This window comes from Cricetulus griseus (assembly GCF_003668045.3).
Source record: "Cricetulus griseus strain 17A/GY chromosome 1 unlocalized genomic scaffold, alternate assembly CriGri-PICRH-1.0 chr1_0, whole genome shotgun sequence".
Taxonomy (NCBI): domain Eukaryota; kingdom Metazoa; phylum Chordata; class Mammalia; order Rodentia; family Cricetidae; genus Cricetulus; species Cricetulus griseus.
In genome coordinates, this window is record NW_023276806.1 from 35,613,864 (window position 1) to 35,633,620 (window position 19,757).

The 19,757-nt window shown below is 39.4% G+C and overlaps 1 protein-coding gene across 1 annotated transcript; it reads right to left on the minus strand.

Annotated features, from left to right (window-relative positions):
- Window positions 1-307: 307 nt before the first annotated feature.
- On the minus strand, window positions 308-4,299 carry Fabp2 (fatty acid binding protein 2). Its single transcript, XM_027395412.2, has 4 exons — window positions 4,233-4,299; window positions 2,785-2,957; window positions 878-985; window positions 308-484 (listed from the first exon to the last, which is right to left on the minus strand). Exons 1-4 carry the CDS (start codon window positions 4,297-4,299, stop codon window positions 434-436), a joined length of 399 nt encoding a protein of 132 aa, XP_027251213.1. The 3' UTR covers window positions 308-433.
- Between the last annotated feature and the right edge of the window lie 15,458 nt (window positions 4,300-19,757).

The following is a 19,757-nucleotide window of genomic DNA, read 5'->3' on the forward strand; positions in this document are numbered from 1 at the left end:
AAAAAAACAAAAAGATATGGAGAAAAATTACAGTTCTGTACAGAGTGAGTTCCAGGACAGCCAAAGATACACAGAAAAAAAACAAAAAGATATGGAGAAAAATTGCATTTCTGTACCTACACACACATAAAATATTTGGAAAACAGTCATCAGTGCATATGCCGCACCACTTTTTTTTTTTTAAAGGAAACACTACTTATGAAGCAATGTGAGGACAGTATTTATTTTCCTTTTAAATACCAGTTCATGCATATCTTAAGGAACATAATGCAAATGAAATCCTAACTAGCTTTTACATTTTGGGCTTTGACAAGACTGGGAATATGCCAGTGTTCATGAAAGGATGAACCTGCCTGGCATTAACACGATGGAGAGAGGAGTCTGACATCAGCTCAGCTCTTCAGGGTTTTGCTCTGGGCTCCAAGAAGCTTGCTCATTCCTTCTTAAAGATCCGCTTGGCTTCGACTCCTTCATATTTGTAGGTCTGAAAGATGTTGACAAACATAAAAGGAAGTGTCATTGAGAGAAAATCCCAAATTAAGGAAAATAGTGATGTTGGAGGCTGTCCTGTAATTTCTTATATTTGATAGAAGCACTTCATGAAGATATAGGATAGGACCATTAAAATTACATTTTGGGTGGCAGGCTTTTATTTTTTGTTGTTGTTAAAACAAGAAATGATGTATGTATATATGTAAACTCTCCTCAATAAATAGATGTATAATATATATATGTATATATATATATGTATATATATATAGTTATAAGAAAGAAGTAGCAGTTTACTAATTAAAGGTGCAAGTCAGCATCGATAAAATTCTTGTTCATAATTATTTTTGTCTTTGGAATGTAATTGTAAATCTTTCTTACAACTTACCTGAATTAGTTCACCACCAGAAATTTCTCGGATAGCAATCAGCTCCTTTCCATTGTCTACACGTTTGAACTGTCCAATAAGTTTATTTCCATCAAGGCTCCAGGTCCCCTGCATCATAATAATTAGTCAGTATTTATTATGATCTTACATGTTTCTATCACGATTTCCAGTTTACAGACAAACATTGTCACTCAGTGACCCTATGGACTCTATGGAGTAATTCATTACTTCCATTTTACATCTGTGGAGACTGAGAAATGACATAGCAATTCCTCAGACATCAGAAAGAAGATTGATTGGTCATGAGCTGTGAGAGTCAAGGCTGTGCTGGGAACTGTAAGCACCACTCAGCTGACAATTGCTATATACTGGATATTCGTGCAGATGAGGAGTGATTATCATTAGTGATAAAGTATGCAACAGGTAGACTGTCCCTGCAGGGCTGACAAGATGACTCAGCTGGTGAGAGAACTTGCAACACAAGCATGAGGAACTGAACTCAAATCCCCAGAATCCATGTAAAAAGCCAAGTGTGGTCACGTATGCCTATGACACCCATGCTGTAGAGAGCAGAGCTAGGAGGACCATGGGGCTTCATGGCCACCAGCCTGCCTCCGGATTGAGTGAGATACCCTGTCTCAAGGGAATAAGATATGCAGCACCACAAGGCACTTGATGGCCTCCTCTGGCCATGTGGGCATGTGCAACCACTACACACACACATACATACATACATACATACATACATACATACATACACACACACACACACACACACACACACACACACACACACACACGTACTACAAATATACTTGACTAGAAAATCTCTGAGACTAAAAATACTTCTTAAAAATTAATTGAAAAGAGTGAGTCCCTAAATTTTTTTTATGTCCATTGAAAGGGACATTCTTAATGACCTATAAAGTATTAGACTTTTACATTTGGCTACTCACCCACTCATTAATTGTTTAATTTTTTTAGATTAAATATCATGTAGCTCACTCTAACCTCAAACTTACTCTACATGTTTGGAGAGGCTTGACTTTACGATCCTCCTGACTCAATTCCCACATCTTGGGATTACAGGCTTGTGTGACCATGCCCAGTTTTTATACAGTGCTGGAACCACAATCCACGGTTTTGTCCTTGCTACAGTCTCCTGAATCTGCTACATACCTGGCTTCTCAGTTTATTGTCCAAGTACATATATAAACACTTATTGTGTTTCAATATTATGAACATTAAAAGCTTGTAGTCTCCCAGCAGGAAGAGTTGAAAATACAGAACTTTACATTTCCTTGTGTGGTGGTTTGAATGAAAAAGGCCCCCATAGACAGTGGTACTATTAGGGAGTGTGACTTTGTTGGAGTGGTGTGGCCTTGTTGGAGGAAGTGTGTCATTGTTGGGGTGGGCTTTGAGGTCTCCAGGCTAAAACTATGCCCAGTGACACAGTTCATGTCGTGTCGCCTGCAGATCAAGACACATTAACTCTCAGCTCCTTCTCCAGCACCATGTCTGTCTGCATGCCACCATGCCTCTCCATGATGGGAATGGGCTAACCCTCTGAACTGTAAACAACACAATTAAATGTTTTACTTTATAAAAATTGCTGTGATCATACTTTCTCTTCATAGCAATAGAAACCATAACTAAGACACCTTGTGACTATTCCGATACTCAGTCCATCTAATCTTATTGTTCAGTATAACTTTTTCACAGATGTCTGTCACAATAAAATACTGTATTTAAACATTTAACCAACGTGTGTAACATAAAATATGAACACACTTTGTTTGCCTCTTCTTAGGAATGAATTTGAATTAGTTGAACCGTTCCATGAGATCAACCACTTTGTATTGGTAAAAAAAATCAAGAATGTATTGTTTATTTTAAAAATGTCTTACATTGAGTTCCGTTCCATCTGCTAGACTATAGGTAAAGTTGACACCAAGTTCAAACACAATGTCAATGTTGCGAAAGGTGCTTGATTCTTTGACTGTGAATTTATTTCCGTCCTGTGTGATGGTCAGTTTCAAATTGTCGTGAGCTGCAAGCTTCCTTTTCACCACATTAACACCTGCACAACGAGAGAGATTGGAAGGAACAAGAAATGAAAATGCCTCGGAAAGTGTTTCCCTTTCTAAACTCTGTCCTGGTTTGCTCATGTTTATTTTGTGGGTGGAGAAGAAAGAGCAAATAGGGTTGTGTGTGCACAGCAACACTGAGATGCTTCTAGAGAAAGGGGAAGCTCTGGTAGACCCAGAGAACTGCTTCAAGCAGCTTTTCCAAACTAAGAAAAATGGAAATGAAGCAACAAACTGTAGCACCTTAACCCTGGGTCGTTTTAACAAGATTAACAACCTTTTTGCTTCAGAGTTAAGTCAAATTCCAGCAATGTCAAATGGAGTATTAAAAGGTATATTCATATATTAAAGAAACACAAGTTCAGTTCTGGATATTTATTAACTTTCAACACTACTTTGCTTTCAAAATTGCATTTATTAATTTATTTTGTTGTTGTCATTTGATACTGGGTCTTGATATATAACCCAGGCAGGCTCCAAACTTGCCAGATAGCCTAGCACCCTAGCCTTTAATTCACAATTCTCCCATTTCACTCTCAAAGTGTTAAGATCACAGGCATATAGCACCATGCTTTGCTTGCTTCATAGTTATATTCATTTTTGTGGCATTCCTGATTAGTTGCAAGCAAGAAAAAATAGGGGTTTTATGATGAAATACATTATAATATCAATGTACAGATATCACAAATTTAAATTCAGAATCCCTAAATTATAAACCATAATTCATGCAGGTTTTATTTTGGGAATGACACATAATTTTTGCCCAGTTTTGTAGTGGGTTGCCAGAATATTAGTGGACATTTATAATGTAATCAAATTATACATCCATAAAGAATACACAGCTTTCTGTGGTTATTCCTGAAGTTACATAAGTCAGAGAAGAGAATTACATAGAATTTATTCAAGCTGAGTTTTGATAAAATTCTTTTCTTACCTTGTTGAAAGATCCTTCTTTTTACCCCCAATAATCCGGTGTTATTTTAAATTCTGGAAATTATCATAACACACACACACACACACACACACACACACACACACACACACACACACACACACACGTGTGAATTTTCAGCTAACAGGCAAGGGAAGAAAACACAAGGTCTCTAACACTTGCCCTGGGAAGACAAGATGTTCTTCCTAAAGCAGGAAGAGTGGATATGGATTTCCTGGCTCTATAGTCACACCTGGAGCCTTACACATCACCAGTCATTCCCTAAGGCACAGGCAGGAGAAAGCAAACAATGAGCCGCCCAGGTAGACACTCTTACCCATTTTCTCCATGAACTTATCATAGTTGTCACTCCGGTCTACTTTCCAATTGCCGTCAAATGCCATGGTCTCAGTTGTGTGTGCCTCTGGAAAAGCAGAGATTCAGTCTTGTCTACAAGAGAGAATTTATTCTACTTCTTATCTTCGAACCAACTCATACTGTGATGTGGAAGTTTAAAGTTCAAGAGATTACTTAACTACCTTACATGCCACGCCCCTTTAGCTTCTCTTTCCATGCTTTCCTTGACTCTACTTCTGTTATTCCTTTTGAAAAGTGGATTGCTCAGTTCTCCATCATGAACTTTATAAATGGCATCATGTATTCTTGTTGTAATGTCAAATTATAGACCTAGGTGCTAAAGCCTACAAAGCATCTTCTCAGGCAACAAACTTAACAGAGATTCATGAATTTTGAAGCCTGTGGATGGTGGTGGCTGTTGAGGGAGAGTCAGTCGCTGTCCTTTGAGGACATGGCTAGTAGGATATCAATGCTCTAATAGGTAGACCCACATTCACGGGTATATGGGCAACAGTTATTGTAACAACCAAGGAGGACATGAAGTTGAAAAGGTGATGGGATGGGCGCCATTTAAGGGAGTTGGAGGGGGATGGTGGAATGTTATGATTAAATTGGATAAAAGTATGAAATTGTCAAAGAATAAATTTAAATGTTTTTAAAGAAGCCACAGGTTGGAGAGGTTGCTCAGTAGGTTATGAGCACACAATGTAGCTGGGTGGTGAAGGCACACACACCCCTTTAGTCTCAGCACTCAGGAGGCAGAGAGATGGATCCATATAGTTAGGGCATCCTGGTCTACAGTGAGTTCCCAGACAGCCAGTGCTGTATAATGAGACTGTGTCTTAAACAAACAGAGAAACAAACAATACCAAAAATGAATAAACAAAAAAAAACCACACTACTCTTACAGAGGACACATTTTGATTCCTAGTATCCACATAGGTTGACTCTCAACTGTGTGTAACACCAGTTCTGGGGCATCTGATGCCTTCTTCTGGATTCTGTGAGCCCTTTGCTCATGCATACCCAAACCCTCACACAGACACATATACACACATAATTAAAAACACAACAAATATTTTAAACTAAAGATCCAATCTTTATTACAAAGGTAAAGTCAATCTCTGGCCAATGGACTAGAAATATGATATATTTAAAAAAGAAGCATGTGTTTTAGAAATGAACCAGGCTTTAGTATTGCAATCAAAACACCCACTACCATGAATGGCCTCAGATTATCCAACATACCTGAGACTCAGTTTCCTCACACATGAAGACAGTAGTGCCTCAAGTATAGGGCATTTTTTAAAGCACTGTGTAAAAGCTCCAACCGGAACAACTTGTAGACACCAGGTACTTAGTAAACCTATGTTTCTGTCCTCATTGTCTGAGAAAGGAAGTTTACACCAGTACCAGTGTAGTAGGAGCACCTCAGGCCTTGATCCACTTTATTATTTTGTGAAGAAAATCCATATCTTTGGTGATTAGAAAGTTATCTTCTTATTTAGTGCCTGGTACAGGTGACTCCTTGGGCTGCCTGTGCCTTGGATTTGCCAGGAAGAAACTAGAGTGGTTTCTTACCATTGTTCACGTAACAGTGTTTTCACACTAGGACTCCCTGCTTTTTCTGCACCTTAAACTACTAAGAGGACAAAAGACTCAGTTGTAAGAGCATACATACTGCTTGGAGTCACACACGCTGCTAACAGATGGGCCTATTAAACTTGGTTTTCCATTTATCGACTTGGAAATCCCATATTCACAATATTGTAGCATCACTAAATGTTTAAATTCTGACTCAATTTTACAACATAATAGTTCTCTAGTTTTCCCTCTATAAAGCTATTGCTTACTAGAATCAATCTAGAAAATGAAAATTATACAAGACCTGTGGGCAGCACAACCTTTACCTTAGAGATTTTTCCTGTTGCTAATATTGAGTCAGCTTAGTGTGGACCTAGCCCATTCATTTCCTGTTCTTATTGAACCCTAAGACTTAGCATCTTAGGATTTGGGGAAATGTGGAAATGTGGCTGCAGATGCCATGAGTACTATGGAATTTGGCTGTCATCCCATTGGCTCTGCAGTCCTTATCCCCCTGAGTGAATTGTCTGGAGGAAGTATCAATTAGCAAAATTTCCTGCTGATTGCTACCCATGTCTCCAAAAGCAGAAACCACATTCTTCAGCACTGTTATTCCTCACTGTGTACTGCAAAGTATTTCAAAGTGTACCGTGTACTCCAAGGTCTTACTGCTCTGCTGAGCCTGCTCTGAACAGTCAAGGGTGAGTCTGATATCTCTCCTTGGTCTGGGTGTAAAGGTCAGAGTATAGTCCAAAAAACAAAGAGTAGATTCATGATAAAGGTTAAATATTATTATCATGATATCCAGAGATGTCAGTGACAAGGGAAAGAGGATGTCCTGAGCTTATCTCAGGGGACTGACCTTCAGAAGCTCACAGAAACCCCCTTTCTCCCATCAAAAGATGGCAAAGAACATTTCAAGGTTATCCTTTTGAATATATCATAAAAAAGAAAGAGGGCATTGTAAGGCATGGTGTTTACCTCAGAGTTTATGAATACTGCTTTTTATTCCAAGCTGTTCAGCTTTCACATATCAAAGACTAACCAAATGTGAAAAAGTATTGCATTGACATAAGAGTTTTAAGATTTCTGTGAACCCCTAGCAAAGAATGGGGAACGGGAACATTCTAAAGTTTGCCAGCAAACTACTGAATTCTGTGTTTGTGAACTGTTAAGACTTGCTTGATTATGTTTCAGAGTTTGAAATGATTGGTTGGCTTCCTTTTAAAGACTATAGGTTTGGCAGCACGCAGAGGGATGTCTAAATATAGTGGAAAGTATACTTTCCTGATTCTTAATAACAAAAGAGTGGTGTTGAGGGATTCTTTATACTTGTCTTTCAAAAATTGTCAATCCCTTTTGTTTTCTTTTTCCTCTTCTGTTTTTCTGAAACAGGGTTTTGCTTTGAAGCTCAAGCAGGCCTTGTGCTTCTTGAGATCCTCTTGCCTCCATGTCCCAAGGCATGGAATTCCAGGCATGTCAACCAAGTTGAATGATTATGCCTGAGAAAGCATGACTCCTCCATGGAGTGCGAGTGTGTGTGTGTGTGTGTGTGTGTGTGTGTGTGTGTGTGTGTGTGTGTGAGTGTGTGTGTGTGTGTGTGTGTGTGTGTGTGTGTGTGTGTGAGTGTGTGTGTGTGTGTGTTTGTATGTGTGTGTATGTGTATGTGAAAACCTCTTCCTTTGTGTCCACTTCAATTTTGCTCTAGTGTCTTCCAGCCTATCTCAGCATTGCTATCTACCATCTTGTCTCATCTATCCTGGCTATCTATCTATATGGCACTATCCAGGGTTATCAGCTGTCTACCCCTATCTACTTTTATCTGCCTCCTATTACTGAAAACCCTGGTATGCCACCATCTTGAGTGACCTCAAAGTCCATATGGATAAGCCACAACTCTCTGGTCTTACCCCTCCTTAACTCCTGGTAGTCACGATCCATCTTTAGTTCATTGCTTTACACACTTAGTCCCAACGCTATGTCCTGTGATGTACCACCATCTGGCACACCTTCCAGAGCACAATGCTACAGCCATGGCTTTCATCCTCTCTGTTACTTTATTTTCCCACGGTATCAGTTCTTGGTCTTTCAAGAGAAATTCTCTTCTGTTTTCTAGTAAATGAATTTCCAATGTCTCTATTAAAGGTAATTATATTTTTTCTATCAAAGGTAATGAGTCCAGCCAGGACTCATATTTCCCCAGCCTTCCTCATCCCCTGTGTAACCAACTGAGACTCATTGTGAAGTCAAGCTCTCTTCATCTATAGGATGAAATGGAGTCACCACCATCCAGATCAGGGATAAAAGATGGCAGGCATCTTGGCCCTGCATGCTTGTCAGCCAGGTTTGGGCTCTGGCACACCATTTTTTTTCCTTTTTTATTTTTTTTTTAAATTAGTAACAAGCTTGCTTCACATGTCAATCCCAGCTCCCTCTCCCTCCCCTCCTCCCCACCCCCACCAACCTCCCCAAGTCCCCACCCCATCCCCCCCTCTGCCCCCCAGGGAGGGTGAGGCCCTCCATGGGTGATCTCCAAAGTCCATCATAGCATCCCAGGCAGGGCCTAGGCCCTCCCCCGTGTGTCCAGACTGAGAGAGCATCCCTCCATGTAGAATGGGCTCCCAAATTCCATTTGTGTGCCAGGGATAAATACCAGTCTACTACCTGGGGCCCCATAGATTGCCGAGGCCTCCTCACTGACACCCACGTTCAGGAGTTCTGGATCAGTCCCATACTGGCCTCTTAGCCATCAGTCTGAGGTCCCTGAGCTCCTCCTTGTTCAGGTCAGCTGTTTCTGTGGGTTTCACCAGCCCGGTCTTGACCCCATTGCTCATCACTCCTTCCTCTCTGCAACTGGGTTCCAGAAGTTCAGTTCAGTGTTTAGCTGTGGGTGCCTGCCTCTGTTTCTATCAACCACTGGATGAAGGCTCTAGGATGGCATATAAGGTAGTCATCAATCTCATTATTGATGAAGGGTATTTAAGGTAGCCTCTCTACTATTTCTTAGATCTAGCATACCATTTTTACAAACAGAATTGCTCTGGCACTTTGTTTAATTTGTTCATATATTCCTTCCCATGAAGAGAAAATAAGTCAGCTGTTGTCCCTCAAGCTAGAGCCCCTTCTTGGTTTATCGCATCTCTATCCTAAACAGTATCCTCTTGCCAATAAAAATGAAACAAAACAAAAATTCCCTCATGCTTTTTTCTGATGACAGGGTGCTATTACACATTTATATTTCCTAGTTCCACCCTCATCATGTGCCTGCTTGGCAAGACTCCTGTGTGGATTTCTGCATTTATAACAAGGTCTGTGCCTTTAGTCATTTTATAGCCTTACCCTTGTCCTCAGCAGATGGCCTGCAGGAGGAATCAACCATCTTGCAATTCACCCCTAACTTTATGCCTTCTCAGTTTTGAAGCTACTTGTTATTTCCCTTTTAATTCTTCCACCCGTTTGTGTTCGAAACTGTATCCATTTCTATTCAGAGGACAGACTGCCCATGTTTGGTCATCTAATGTGTTACCTCATCACGAACTACACACTGTCCTCTTCTATATGACAAGGTCCTGTTTCCCCAGCATAGTATTTTGACTTCTCACCTGCTTTGCAGCTTAATTGAGGAATTCCTATCTGCAGGATCACCCAAGAAATTTAATTGAAGATAGGTGACTCAGAAACTATCTAGATGACAGGATGCTACAAGGGACTTTGGCTCCTTGTGAAGTAAGAGGCAGGGCTACATACTGAGTTCCAGGCCAACAAGGGCACAGTGAGACCTTATCATAAAAACAAGGAAAAAATCACTAAATCAACATGTTCTTATCTTTAGAAATTCCTTTGTGTGTGTATATGTGTGTATTCGTCTGTGATTTGTTGCATGTATATGATATGTGTACATATTAGTTGTACAGAGGTTGTTGATGAATGACTTTGGTCAATCTGTTTTTTCACCCTTTAGTTTGGGGACAGGTACTCTCATTGAACTTGAGGCTCACTGGTTTGAATAGATTGGCTGCCCAATAATCTATAGGGGTTGTAGGCATGCACTTTCATGTTTGGCTTTTTATATGTGTTCTGGTGATCTGAACTAGGTTCTTATGCTTACTTGGCTAACAATTTACAGACTGAGCATCTATAGAACCTCTTTCTTTCTTTTTCTTTTGTATATAATATAATATATATATAATATAATATAATATAAATAAATATATATGTATATATTTATTAATTCAAGTTAAGGAACAGGCTTGTTTCACATGTAAGTCCCTTCTCCCTCTCCCTTCCCTCAACCCCATACCTTCTCCCCCACCTCCAACCTACCCCCCAACCCATCCACTCACCACTCCCCAGGCAGGGTAGGGCCCTCAACAGGGGCTCTGCAAAGTCCACCAAATCTTCCTGTGCTGGGCCTGGGCCCTTCCCCATGTGTCCAGAGCCAGAGTGAAACCCTTCATGTGGGATGGGCTCTCAAAGTCCCTTCTTACACCAGGGAAAAATGCTAATCCACCTACAGAACCTTTCTTTATTTTTTATTTTTTCGGAGGTTTTCCAGACAGGGTTTCTCTGTGGCTTTGGAGGCTGTCCTGGAACTGGCTCTTGTAACCCAGGCTGATCTCGAACTCACAGAGATCCACCTGTCTGTGCCACTGTCTCTACCCTTTCAGTTAGAATTTGCTTCTTTAACCATTTTTTTCTGCTAGGGGAACAGATTTAAATGAAAAAAAACTTTCCTTATTAATTTAAATTGTCCCTTCACTGTTAATTCATCTATCAATTAACTAACCCATTCTGTAATTATAAGTTGCACAAACAAAATTTATGAAGTTTAATTGGAATGCTAATCAATGTTTTCTTTACCCTTTCTTGTATTGTGTATATGCATGTGTGTATTTCGTGTGTACATGGGTTTGTGCACATTTGTGCATGTGAAGGTAAGCGCAAGTGTAGCACAACACCTGTTTTGAAGTCAAAGGACAACCTTGGGTATGATTTTCACCTTCCAACTTTATTTAAGAGAGTCTCTTGTTCTGCAACTGTATAAGTCAGGCTAGGTGACCCATGAGCATCCCCATGTCCTCCTGTCTACTATAGGAGCTACTGTGCTTGACTTTGTTTGGATTCTGGGGACTTGAACTCATCTCCTTATGTTTGCAAGGCAAGCTCGTTGCACACTGAGCTATCTCCCCAGTGTCTAATTTTCTTCTTCATCTTTCACTAAGAAGTTTTTGTTTTTCAGTAAAAATGTTCAATCTAAATCAAGCTTGTCCACCCATCTTGTATGGGTGTATGAAGAAGAATTAAGACAATCTTTAAATGCTAGTGATTGATCTATTTTAATAGTTAAATAAGGACTAGTAGTGAGCTAGAACTGAAATACTAATGTAGTAAGCACTGAACACAAACCATTATGTAGAGCTAAAAAAAAAAAAAGTGATGGGTTGTATGAACAAGGTCCAAGAATGGAGCTGTGTGAGGAGAATTTGAGAGCTTGTGAGAAACTCCAAGAAAACAAGACAAAAGTCTTGTGACCTCTGTTTCTCCATAACATGGGTTGTTATTGGAATGTGCTTCCATGCCCCTCCCAAGTATAGTAAACAGGAATGGGTTTACTTGAGATTGCCAGTCATCCACTATTATTACCTGGATGATGTTTGCAAACATGGGTTGTCCTCATGACTGTATACAGCATAAATTCATGTGACCTTGCCCTCCAGGCTGAATACAGCCAAAACTCATGTGACCTTTGCTCCTGCTTAACTCTCAGAATATAAATTGTCTGTTGCTCTAAATAAAGTTGGCTATTGAATGAGACTTTATTTGGCCTCAGTTTCTAGGTCCCACTCTCTCAGGTTCACAGTGCCAACTAGAGCAGTAGCAAAGGGTTATTTTATTGTTTTGATCATTTTCACCAATTATGCCTTAACATCTCTGCTAACCTTTGAGAGTTGTTTGGAGTCCGTTTATCCTAAGATTCCAGGGGCTTAGCTGTCAGTGTAAATAAAATATCCACTTTTGGATGCAGACTGATGGCCCTGGCTTGTTTAGAGAAAAGTAAGGACCTCAGAGCAATGAATTCTCAGTTTTCTTTGTAAATAGTGATTCCATTATCCTTCAGCTGTTTTGAGGTGAAGTTATTAATAGAGTATTAAGTTAAATATTGTATCAAATAGTGTGTGTGTTTGTGTGTGTGTGTGTGTGTGTGTGTGTGTGTGTGTATGTGTGTTTGTGTTCGCCTGCGCTGAAGCTTGATAGGCTTTGAGCTGTTTTTTTTTTTTTCTTTTCAATTTAGAAAGAAGAGTTTGAAAATAATTTTTTTTCTAGTGCTAAGGATTAAACTTAGACTTTTGCCTTGCCATTGACATAATCTTGAAAAGTGTTATGGAAGCATTTTAAAAGCTGAAAAATTTAAGATATAGGTTCTAATGATTTTCAATGATCAAGAATAATTCTGTAAAATATATTTAAGGCACTTCTGTCAAATCAGGTATAAATTGGAGAATTTACCCTATTAAATCTAACTGGCCTATATTGTTCTGTATGTATGGTCTGCAATTGGTAAGCTGAATGATCCTGCTCAGGCAATGCAGTTTGGAATGAAGTTGGCTTAGTTTAGGTTATATAAACTGTAATATGCCATCTGTTAGGTCTCAAAGAAAGCTGGGACAAGTGGCTAAGGTGCCTGTTAACATTTCAAAGCAACTCTGGCCTTACAGCATCACCTGTAGCTCCTCCCAACACTTCTTACCTTGCCCCCACCCCAAACCTCTCCCTCCCAGGAGCTGAGCTTCCACCAGCTTCTCTTCCCTATACAACTCAGACATTTTGGCTTTGCAGCCTCTTGGTTCCCATGCACTCTCTTGGTCATCTTGGCCTCTTGGTTCATGGATCCACTACCCCACCCTCCAAGACCCAGTTCAGTCTAGAGGCTTCCAGATGCCTCTGGCTTTTTTCTCCCACACATCTACAATAGATTTCTTCTCCTCAGCCATCCCTTGGAGTGATCATGCCCTCATTTTTCATTCAGCATCTACACAATGGAGAATTTTAGAGAGCTGTTTCTGCTAGGATTTCATGGTCATGGTACATATGCACAATGGAATAATAATTAAGCTATGAAGAAAGGTGAGACTATGAAATTTTCAGGCAAATGAATGGAGTTTGGAAATAATCTTCCTAAGTGAGGTAACCCAGACCCCAAAAGACAAATATCGTATGTTTTCTCTTGTATACTGATGTTAGCCTTTAAACTTTAGATATGTGTGTTTCAATCTGAATAATCACAAGGGTTAGGAAGGGCTCATGGTAGGGGGTCTTCCAAGGAACTGGAATAGAGTTACAAAGGGATAAAGGGGAAACTAGAATAGGAGGATTAAATAGGGAGAAGGAAGGGAGGGCAGGGTAGAGGAGGGAATATGGGGAGGGAAAACACCATACAGGCCTTTTAAAAAGACATCTAGAAGCCTACTATTATAAAAGATTCCTAAAATAATATACATATATTAAAGAAACTTAAATGGAATCACTATATAATGTGGAAAACAATACCTCAACTAGATATCTTATGTCACCAACTAAACCCTCTAGTGCCAGGAATGAGTTAAATCTTATTTAGTCGTTAGTCAAAGAGGTCCCACAGATGTCACTGCAAAACCTCAAAGACCATTGTCAGGGCTAGTGATTACTCTATATAACCTTATAGTAAATTTATTATAGTCTAGGAAGCTGTCTTAGCCTTTGGCATAGAAACTCTGGAGCCCTAGTTACCAAAATCTTACTTTGTAAACATGACTCATACATTATAAAAATAGATACACAAACAGAATAGAATTTAATTTCATACCATGCTGTTTTCTTAAGTATCCTGTTTAAAGAGTGTTTCTTCTTTTCAGATGAGTCCCTGCTGTTTTGTAAAAGATAATATTTATTCAAAACTTTTTCAGAAGGGCAACCTGTTCAAACAATAGCACTGATCCCAAGAAGACCATGGTCTTATAACTGCCAGTAAGTAGAACAGTGAGAATGAACTCATTCTGGGATCAATTTCCAACAAACATATTGTAAAGCAGGGAACTTGTAATTCAAGAAACACATGTATTTACTGAATAAATTTTAATATTATATAAAAGAATTACTTTTCATAATTTAGTATTGAGAATACAGTAAGCATTATATATGTGTGTATATATGTTTTATATTACATATGTCATAAATATATATATGTATGCATTTATATGTTTTTTGAGACAGGATCTCTCTATATAACCCTGGCTGTCCTGGAACTAACTGTGTAGACCAGACTGGCCTCAAACTCACATAAATCCACCTGCCTCTACCTTCCAAGTGCTGAGATTAAAGGCATGTGTCATGATGCCCAGCTTAACATTGTATAATTTTTGACCACCTTAAATTTAGAAAGAATGGCACACATACACCCTCCCCTCAGCTCTCACTGTGTTCAAAGACTCTAATGTGAGGACCTGCAATGCTTGACTTATGAGCAATGCTTTGGGCTTAGAACACTGTTCAGACTCTGGGGATGGGGTATGTTGGAAATGCCAGGGAATTCGGGCCACCACGAAAAGCCCTCATTATGTAACAGGCATGACCTGGTGGATGTAAGTCCAAGCTTCTCTGCCTTTAGACAGGATGGCACTGAGGTGTGTTTTATGTAATCATCAAGAGGTCCACAGTGAATCCTAGCCCAGTTGTACCTTGAATATTAATTAACTCAGCAAATATAGAGTTTTTTCCTTCCCTTCTGAGCTCTCTCTCTCCTCCTCCTCCTCCCCTTCTACATAAACCCCATAATAGGCTATAATGAAGAACTTAACAGTGAGTGCTATGGTTTGGATCCCTTCCAAAATGCCTATTGAATCTCAATCACCATTGTTATAATACTAAGAAGTTAAGCTTTGTGGGGGTGATTAAATCATGTGGGCTGCCTCTTCTCATAGAAATGGAATTGGCATCATTTTATAAGACATGGGGTTGTTTGGAGTGTCCTCTTTCCCCTTGTGTGATGATTCAAGGTATAACTTTATTGGCACAATGGCGTTACAGTGTGAACAATACTCCCACAGCATTTCGCCCTTTTTGTCTAAATAAAAAGGAAAGGTTTTAGCTCTAACATTAAAACTACATACAATAAGAACAATTAGCAAGTAAGAAATACATTCACAATGTTCAATAGTATTTGGCAAACTTAAACAAAATGCTCCATTATCTATCCTATCTTGGTGAATCCAAAGTTTTGTATCTAATTTATACACAGAATAACAACATAACCTTAAATTTGTATCAGTATACAAAAATTCATACCAATGTAAAAAATTTGAGACTAATAGTTGCTCTTTTAGTTTAAAAGTAAATTCAATAATCTACCCTTTTTTTCTATCATTACTGCATCCCCTCCTTTTTTTTCAGAACAAGATCGTAGAATCTAATTTCCTTTGTTCAGTTTTACTCCCTGACCAATAACAACTTGTAACCAATCCCCTAAAAGGCTGATAAACATCCATAACCCACCAAACAACCAGAAACCTACTCACCCCACCTTTTGAGAAATTGGGTGTAACATTCTTTTTTTTAAATTTATTTTATGTACATTAGTGTGAAGGTGTCAGATCCCCTGGAACTAGAATTACAGACAGTTGTGAACTACCATGTGGGTTCTGGGAATTGAACCAGGGTCCTCTGAAAGAGAAGTCAGAAATCTTAACCACTGAGCAATCGCATCATGTTCTTAGGCATCATGTTCTTAAAATTACTTCCTGCTGTCTGGAGTGTAGGCATCTTCAGGGGACCCTGGGAAAATCGAGATAATGGTCAAGTCCTGGGAGACCCAGTTGTTGTCCAGTTTCAGTGCGATGGGAATGGACAGGGCTTATCTGAGATTCTGGCTGGAACAGTCTATGAGGGTGGACACCATGAAATTGTCCTGAGCAGTTTGTGGTCCACAGCTGATCTTTTGGTGGTGTTTGTCACTTTGGTGTCAGTGACTTCAAAGGTCACTGTTAGGAACAGCCACCATTCCGAGCAGAAAACTTTAAGTTTTAAATGTATTTACAGCAGATCTCGAAGAAGTTAAAGGGCCACAATCTAATAAATAGGTCTGGGTTCACAAGCTTAATTCCTAATTACCTGCTTCAGACTCAAGCCCAAAATCATGTACAGGAAGCTAGATGAAGCCTATTTCTAGAATTAGTTAGTACTCTATATGTACTATTAGTACTCTATTATCTGTTAGTATTATGACAGAAAGTATAAAAATAATTGTATAATAATTGTATATGTATAATAATCTTATAAATTTTGAGATAATATTTACTTAAGAAAAGTTTTAAAGAGTCAAAATAAAACCAAAAGATTATGGGATTAGTGGCAATAGAATAGTCCCTTAATTTTGATTTTTCTTCTGTCCCGTACCAGATTGCTCTTCTGACATGAGACAGAGATTTTGGATTCTCCTTTAATAAGCATGTTTGGGTTTAAGGAAGGAGAGAAACAACCAACTCCAAAAACAGCTTTAATATTTTATTTAAATTAGAAACAGTCTTACTTTGCATATCTCTCCCAGTTCCCTCTTCCTCCCTTCCTCCCCTGTTCCCCACCAGCCCCCCATCTCATCCCCTATCCCCTCCCCACGGAGGATGAGGCCATCCATGGGAGATCATCAAAGTCTGTCACATTGTTTGGGACAGGGCCTAGGCCCTCCCCATGTATCTAGGCTGAGAGTATCTCTCCATGAGGAACTGGCTCCCAAAGTCCATTCATGTTCTAGGGATAAATACTGGTTCTACTGCCAGAGGCCCCATGACTGCCCAGGCCTCCTAACAGACACCCATGTTCAGGGGGCCTGGTTTGGTGAGTCATTATAGGTTTAAAGAGAAATCTGGCACTAGGGAAACGTCCAGGGATCCACAAGAATGACCCCAACTAAGAATCTAGGCAGCAGTGGAGAGGCTACCTTAATGCCCTTCCCCTACAATGAGATTGATGACTAACTTAAATGCCTTCACAGAGCCTTCATCCAGTAGCTAATGGAAGCAGAAACAGAGAATCACAGCTAAGCACTGAGCCATACTTCTGGAATCCAGTTGTAGAGAGAGAGGAGGGATGAGCAGAGGGGTCAAGACCATGCTAGGGAAACCCACAGAAACAACTGACCTGAGCAAGTAGGCGCTCACAGACTCTAATCTGACAACTGGGGACAGCTTTAATTTTTAATTGAATTGAGACTATGAAAAGACCATTTGCCTTATATGTCTGTAAAGAACAGCAGAAACAAACATTTGGGAATATTTATAAAATTTTATCCTGTTGGAAGTGTGCTATACCATTAAGCCAATTTACTCTTTTTCTTGGGATATTTTTCTCTGCATGATTCATCCTTCTTCAGATGTCTCATTTATCCAATAGTCTTAAAATTACTTAGTTGGATGGTTTTATTCTCCTGGAAAGACAAAAACAAAACACTTCACCAAACCTAACTTTTGGAGTTTCCCTTTTTGGGGTTTCCCTTTTGGAGTTTGACCAAATAAAAGGCATTTGCTAGTCTTATTAGATAGTTTAGATTGAATGACCATGCTGTTTGATGAGCTATCATCTCTCCTAATCAAGAGGTCTCTCCTATTTGAATCTTTATCAAATTTGATGTTATCCATATCTTTTCTTCTCCTGTGGAAACAAAAGCAAAAACTCTTCCCTAACATAACACATATCCTGGCTTCCATTCTGAGGTCAACACATCCTTAAAGTATACAGGCTGATTTAATTCAGCATTTTTTTTTTTACTACTTAGTGTACCTCCACAGCTTCTGTTCCTTTCTCATTAACATTTCAAACTTTAAAGTTAATAAAGCCTGTGTAATGTATTATTTACCCTTTCTGTTTATTGAACATATCTTTTTTTTTGCAGATTTTTAAAATTGGAATCAGAAACAAGATTGTTTTACATGACAATCCCAGTTCCCTTCTCTCTCCCATCCTCCCCTACCACACCCCCAAATAAACCCTACCTATCACATATCCTTTCTGCTCCCCCTGGATGGTGAGGCCTTTCATAGGGTGAGATGGCTCAGCCGTTTAAGGCTAGGCTCACAACCAAAAATTAAACATATCTTTTAAAAGGCGATTAGATCTTTCTATAATAACTGGTTGTCCTGTAGGATTGTGTAGTATACCTGTAATATGCTTTATGTTATAATATACAAAAAGATGTTTCATTTTACTAGGGACATATGCTGGAGCATTGTCAGCCTTAATTTGTACAGGTATTCCCTTAGCGAGCATACTTTCTAATAAATATATGATTACAGAATCAGCCTTTACAAAACTGGAAGCAGTTGCCTATTGAAATCCTGGATATGTATCTCTGGTATGGTACTCATGCTTTAATTTTCCAAACCCTGCAAAAGAAAACACATTAGTTAATCAAATTTCATTTCTTTGAGTATCTTTTTTGGTTACTGCCTGCAGGCAGTGGAGTTTGGTTATACAAAGAACCAGTAAGTAGGACAGTTTCTTATAATTTTCTTGGTTTGTTGCCAAGTGATAGAAAAATCCTCCTTCAAATCTTTGCTATTAACATTGTGTATCTTATGAAATTCTGGGGCTTTCAGCACATTTCCTACCAATAGCCAATCAATATCATTATTACCTTGTGCTAGAGCGCCTGTTACACCCATATGGGATCTGATATGTGCTATTACAAGGGATGATTTCTACTTTTGATTATTTCTTTTAATTGAATAAATAACAAAGTTAATTCAGAATCATCTGGAATAAGTTCACCAGTTTCAATATGTAAAACAACTCTGTATATTGAGAATCAGTAACTATATTAAGAGTTTTGGGAAGATCTAGTAATACCATGAGAATAGCATATAATTTTGAATTTTAAACAGAATTAAGTAAGGGCTTTGAGCCACTTTACTTAAATTTTATAACTTATAATCTGTATTTCCTAATTTATTTGCATCAGTATAGAATGTAGGGCCTCTAGAAATTGGTATTTCCCATGCAACGAGAGGAAAGGTCCAATAAGTTCCTTTTATAAACTGAAGTCCCTTATTTGGGGGATATTTGTTTCTAATCTCCTCCGAGGCTGCTACCTACCTACCAAGTTCCTGCCTACCATAATTGGGTACAAACCCAGTCATATGATTCTCTCTGCCTTCTTCCCCCACCGTGATCTCTGGGACTGGAGGACTCACCCTGGAGTTGTTTTGCTCAAATATACCTGGTCTTTTACTTTTTAATTCATTTTGGTCTGGCTTACTGCCTCAGCGAAGAGAATTACTATTGGGGTACAGAATACTTATTAATTATAATTGACATTATGTCTGTCCCTGTTAAGTTGATTATCCTTTAATTTTTCCATTTTCAATTGTGGAACCATACAGAGACCAAACTCCTTGCATCATAATATTCACCATTTTTTACATGGGAAAGATATGTATTTAAACATAATTTTTCTTTTACAGATTCCCAGGTGTCTCATCAGCTCTGTGGCAATGAGAGCAAGGGTGAAGCTGTGGGAGGTTAGCCAGCTGTTGAGGCCACAGTAGACTGTAGGGTGGTGGCCAGGCAGCCGGACTAGCTCTGCTAGGTCTTGTGCCCATGGCAGACTGCGTGGGACTGGCCTGAGAGCAGAGCAGTGGATATTCCAGGAAGCCAGTCCAGATAACTTGTGCTGGGCTGTGCAGGACGGGGGAGGGAGAGGCCTGAGAAGCAGATGCGAGGGGAAAACAGGCAGGAGAAGCCAGTGGCTAGGACACAGCATGGGAACACACAGGACCACCTGAATGACAGCTGGTGATGAGCAGTATTGCCTGTTTTGGGAGTTGGGGGTGCGCAGCTGTTGCAAGGAGATGGCAAGGGATAAACGCCCCTGGAGGGAGAAGCTGGCAACCCACAG

Coding starts and splice junctions, on each gene's coding strand:
- Fabp2 (XM_027395412.2), bottom strand. CDS start 4,299: ATGGCATTTGACGGCAATTGGAAAGTAGACCGGAGTGACAACTATGAT. Junction 2,958..4,232: donor TAAGTTCATGGAGAAAATGG/GTAAGAGTGTCT, acceptor CTCGTTGTGCAG/GTGTTAATGTGGTGAAAAGG. Junction 986..2,784: donor CAGATGGAACGGAACTCAAT/GTAAGACATTTT, acceptor ATTATGATGCAG/GGGACCTGGAGCCTTGATGG.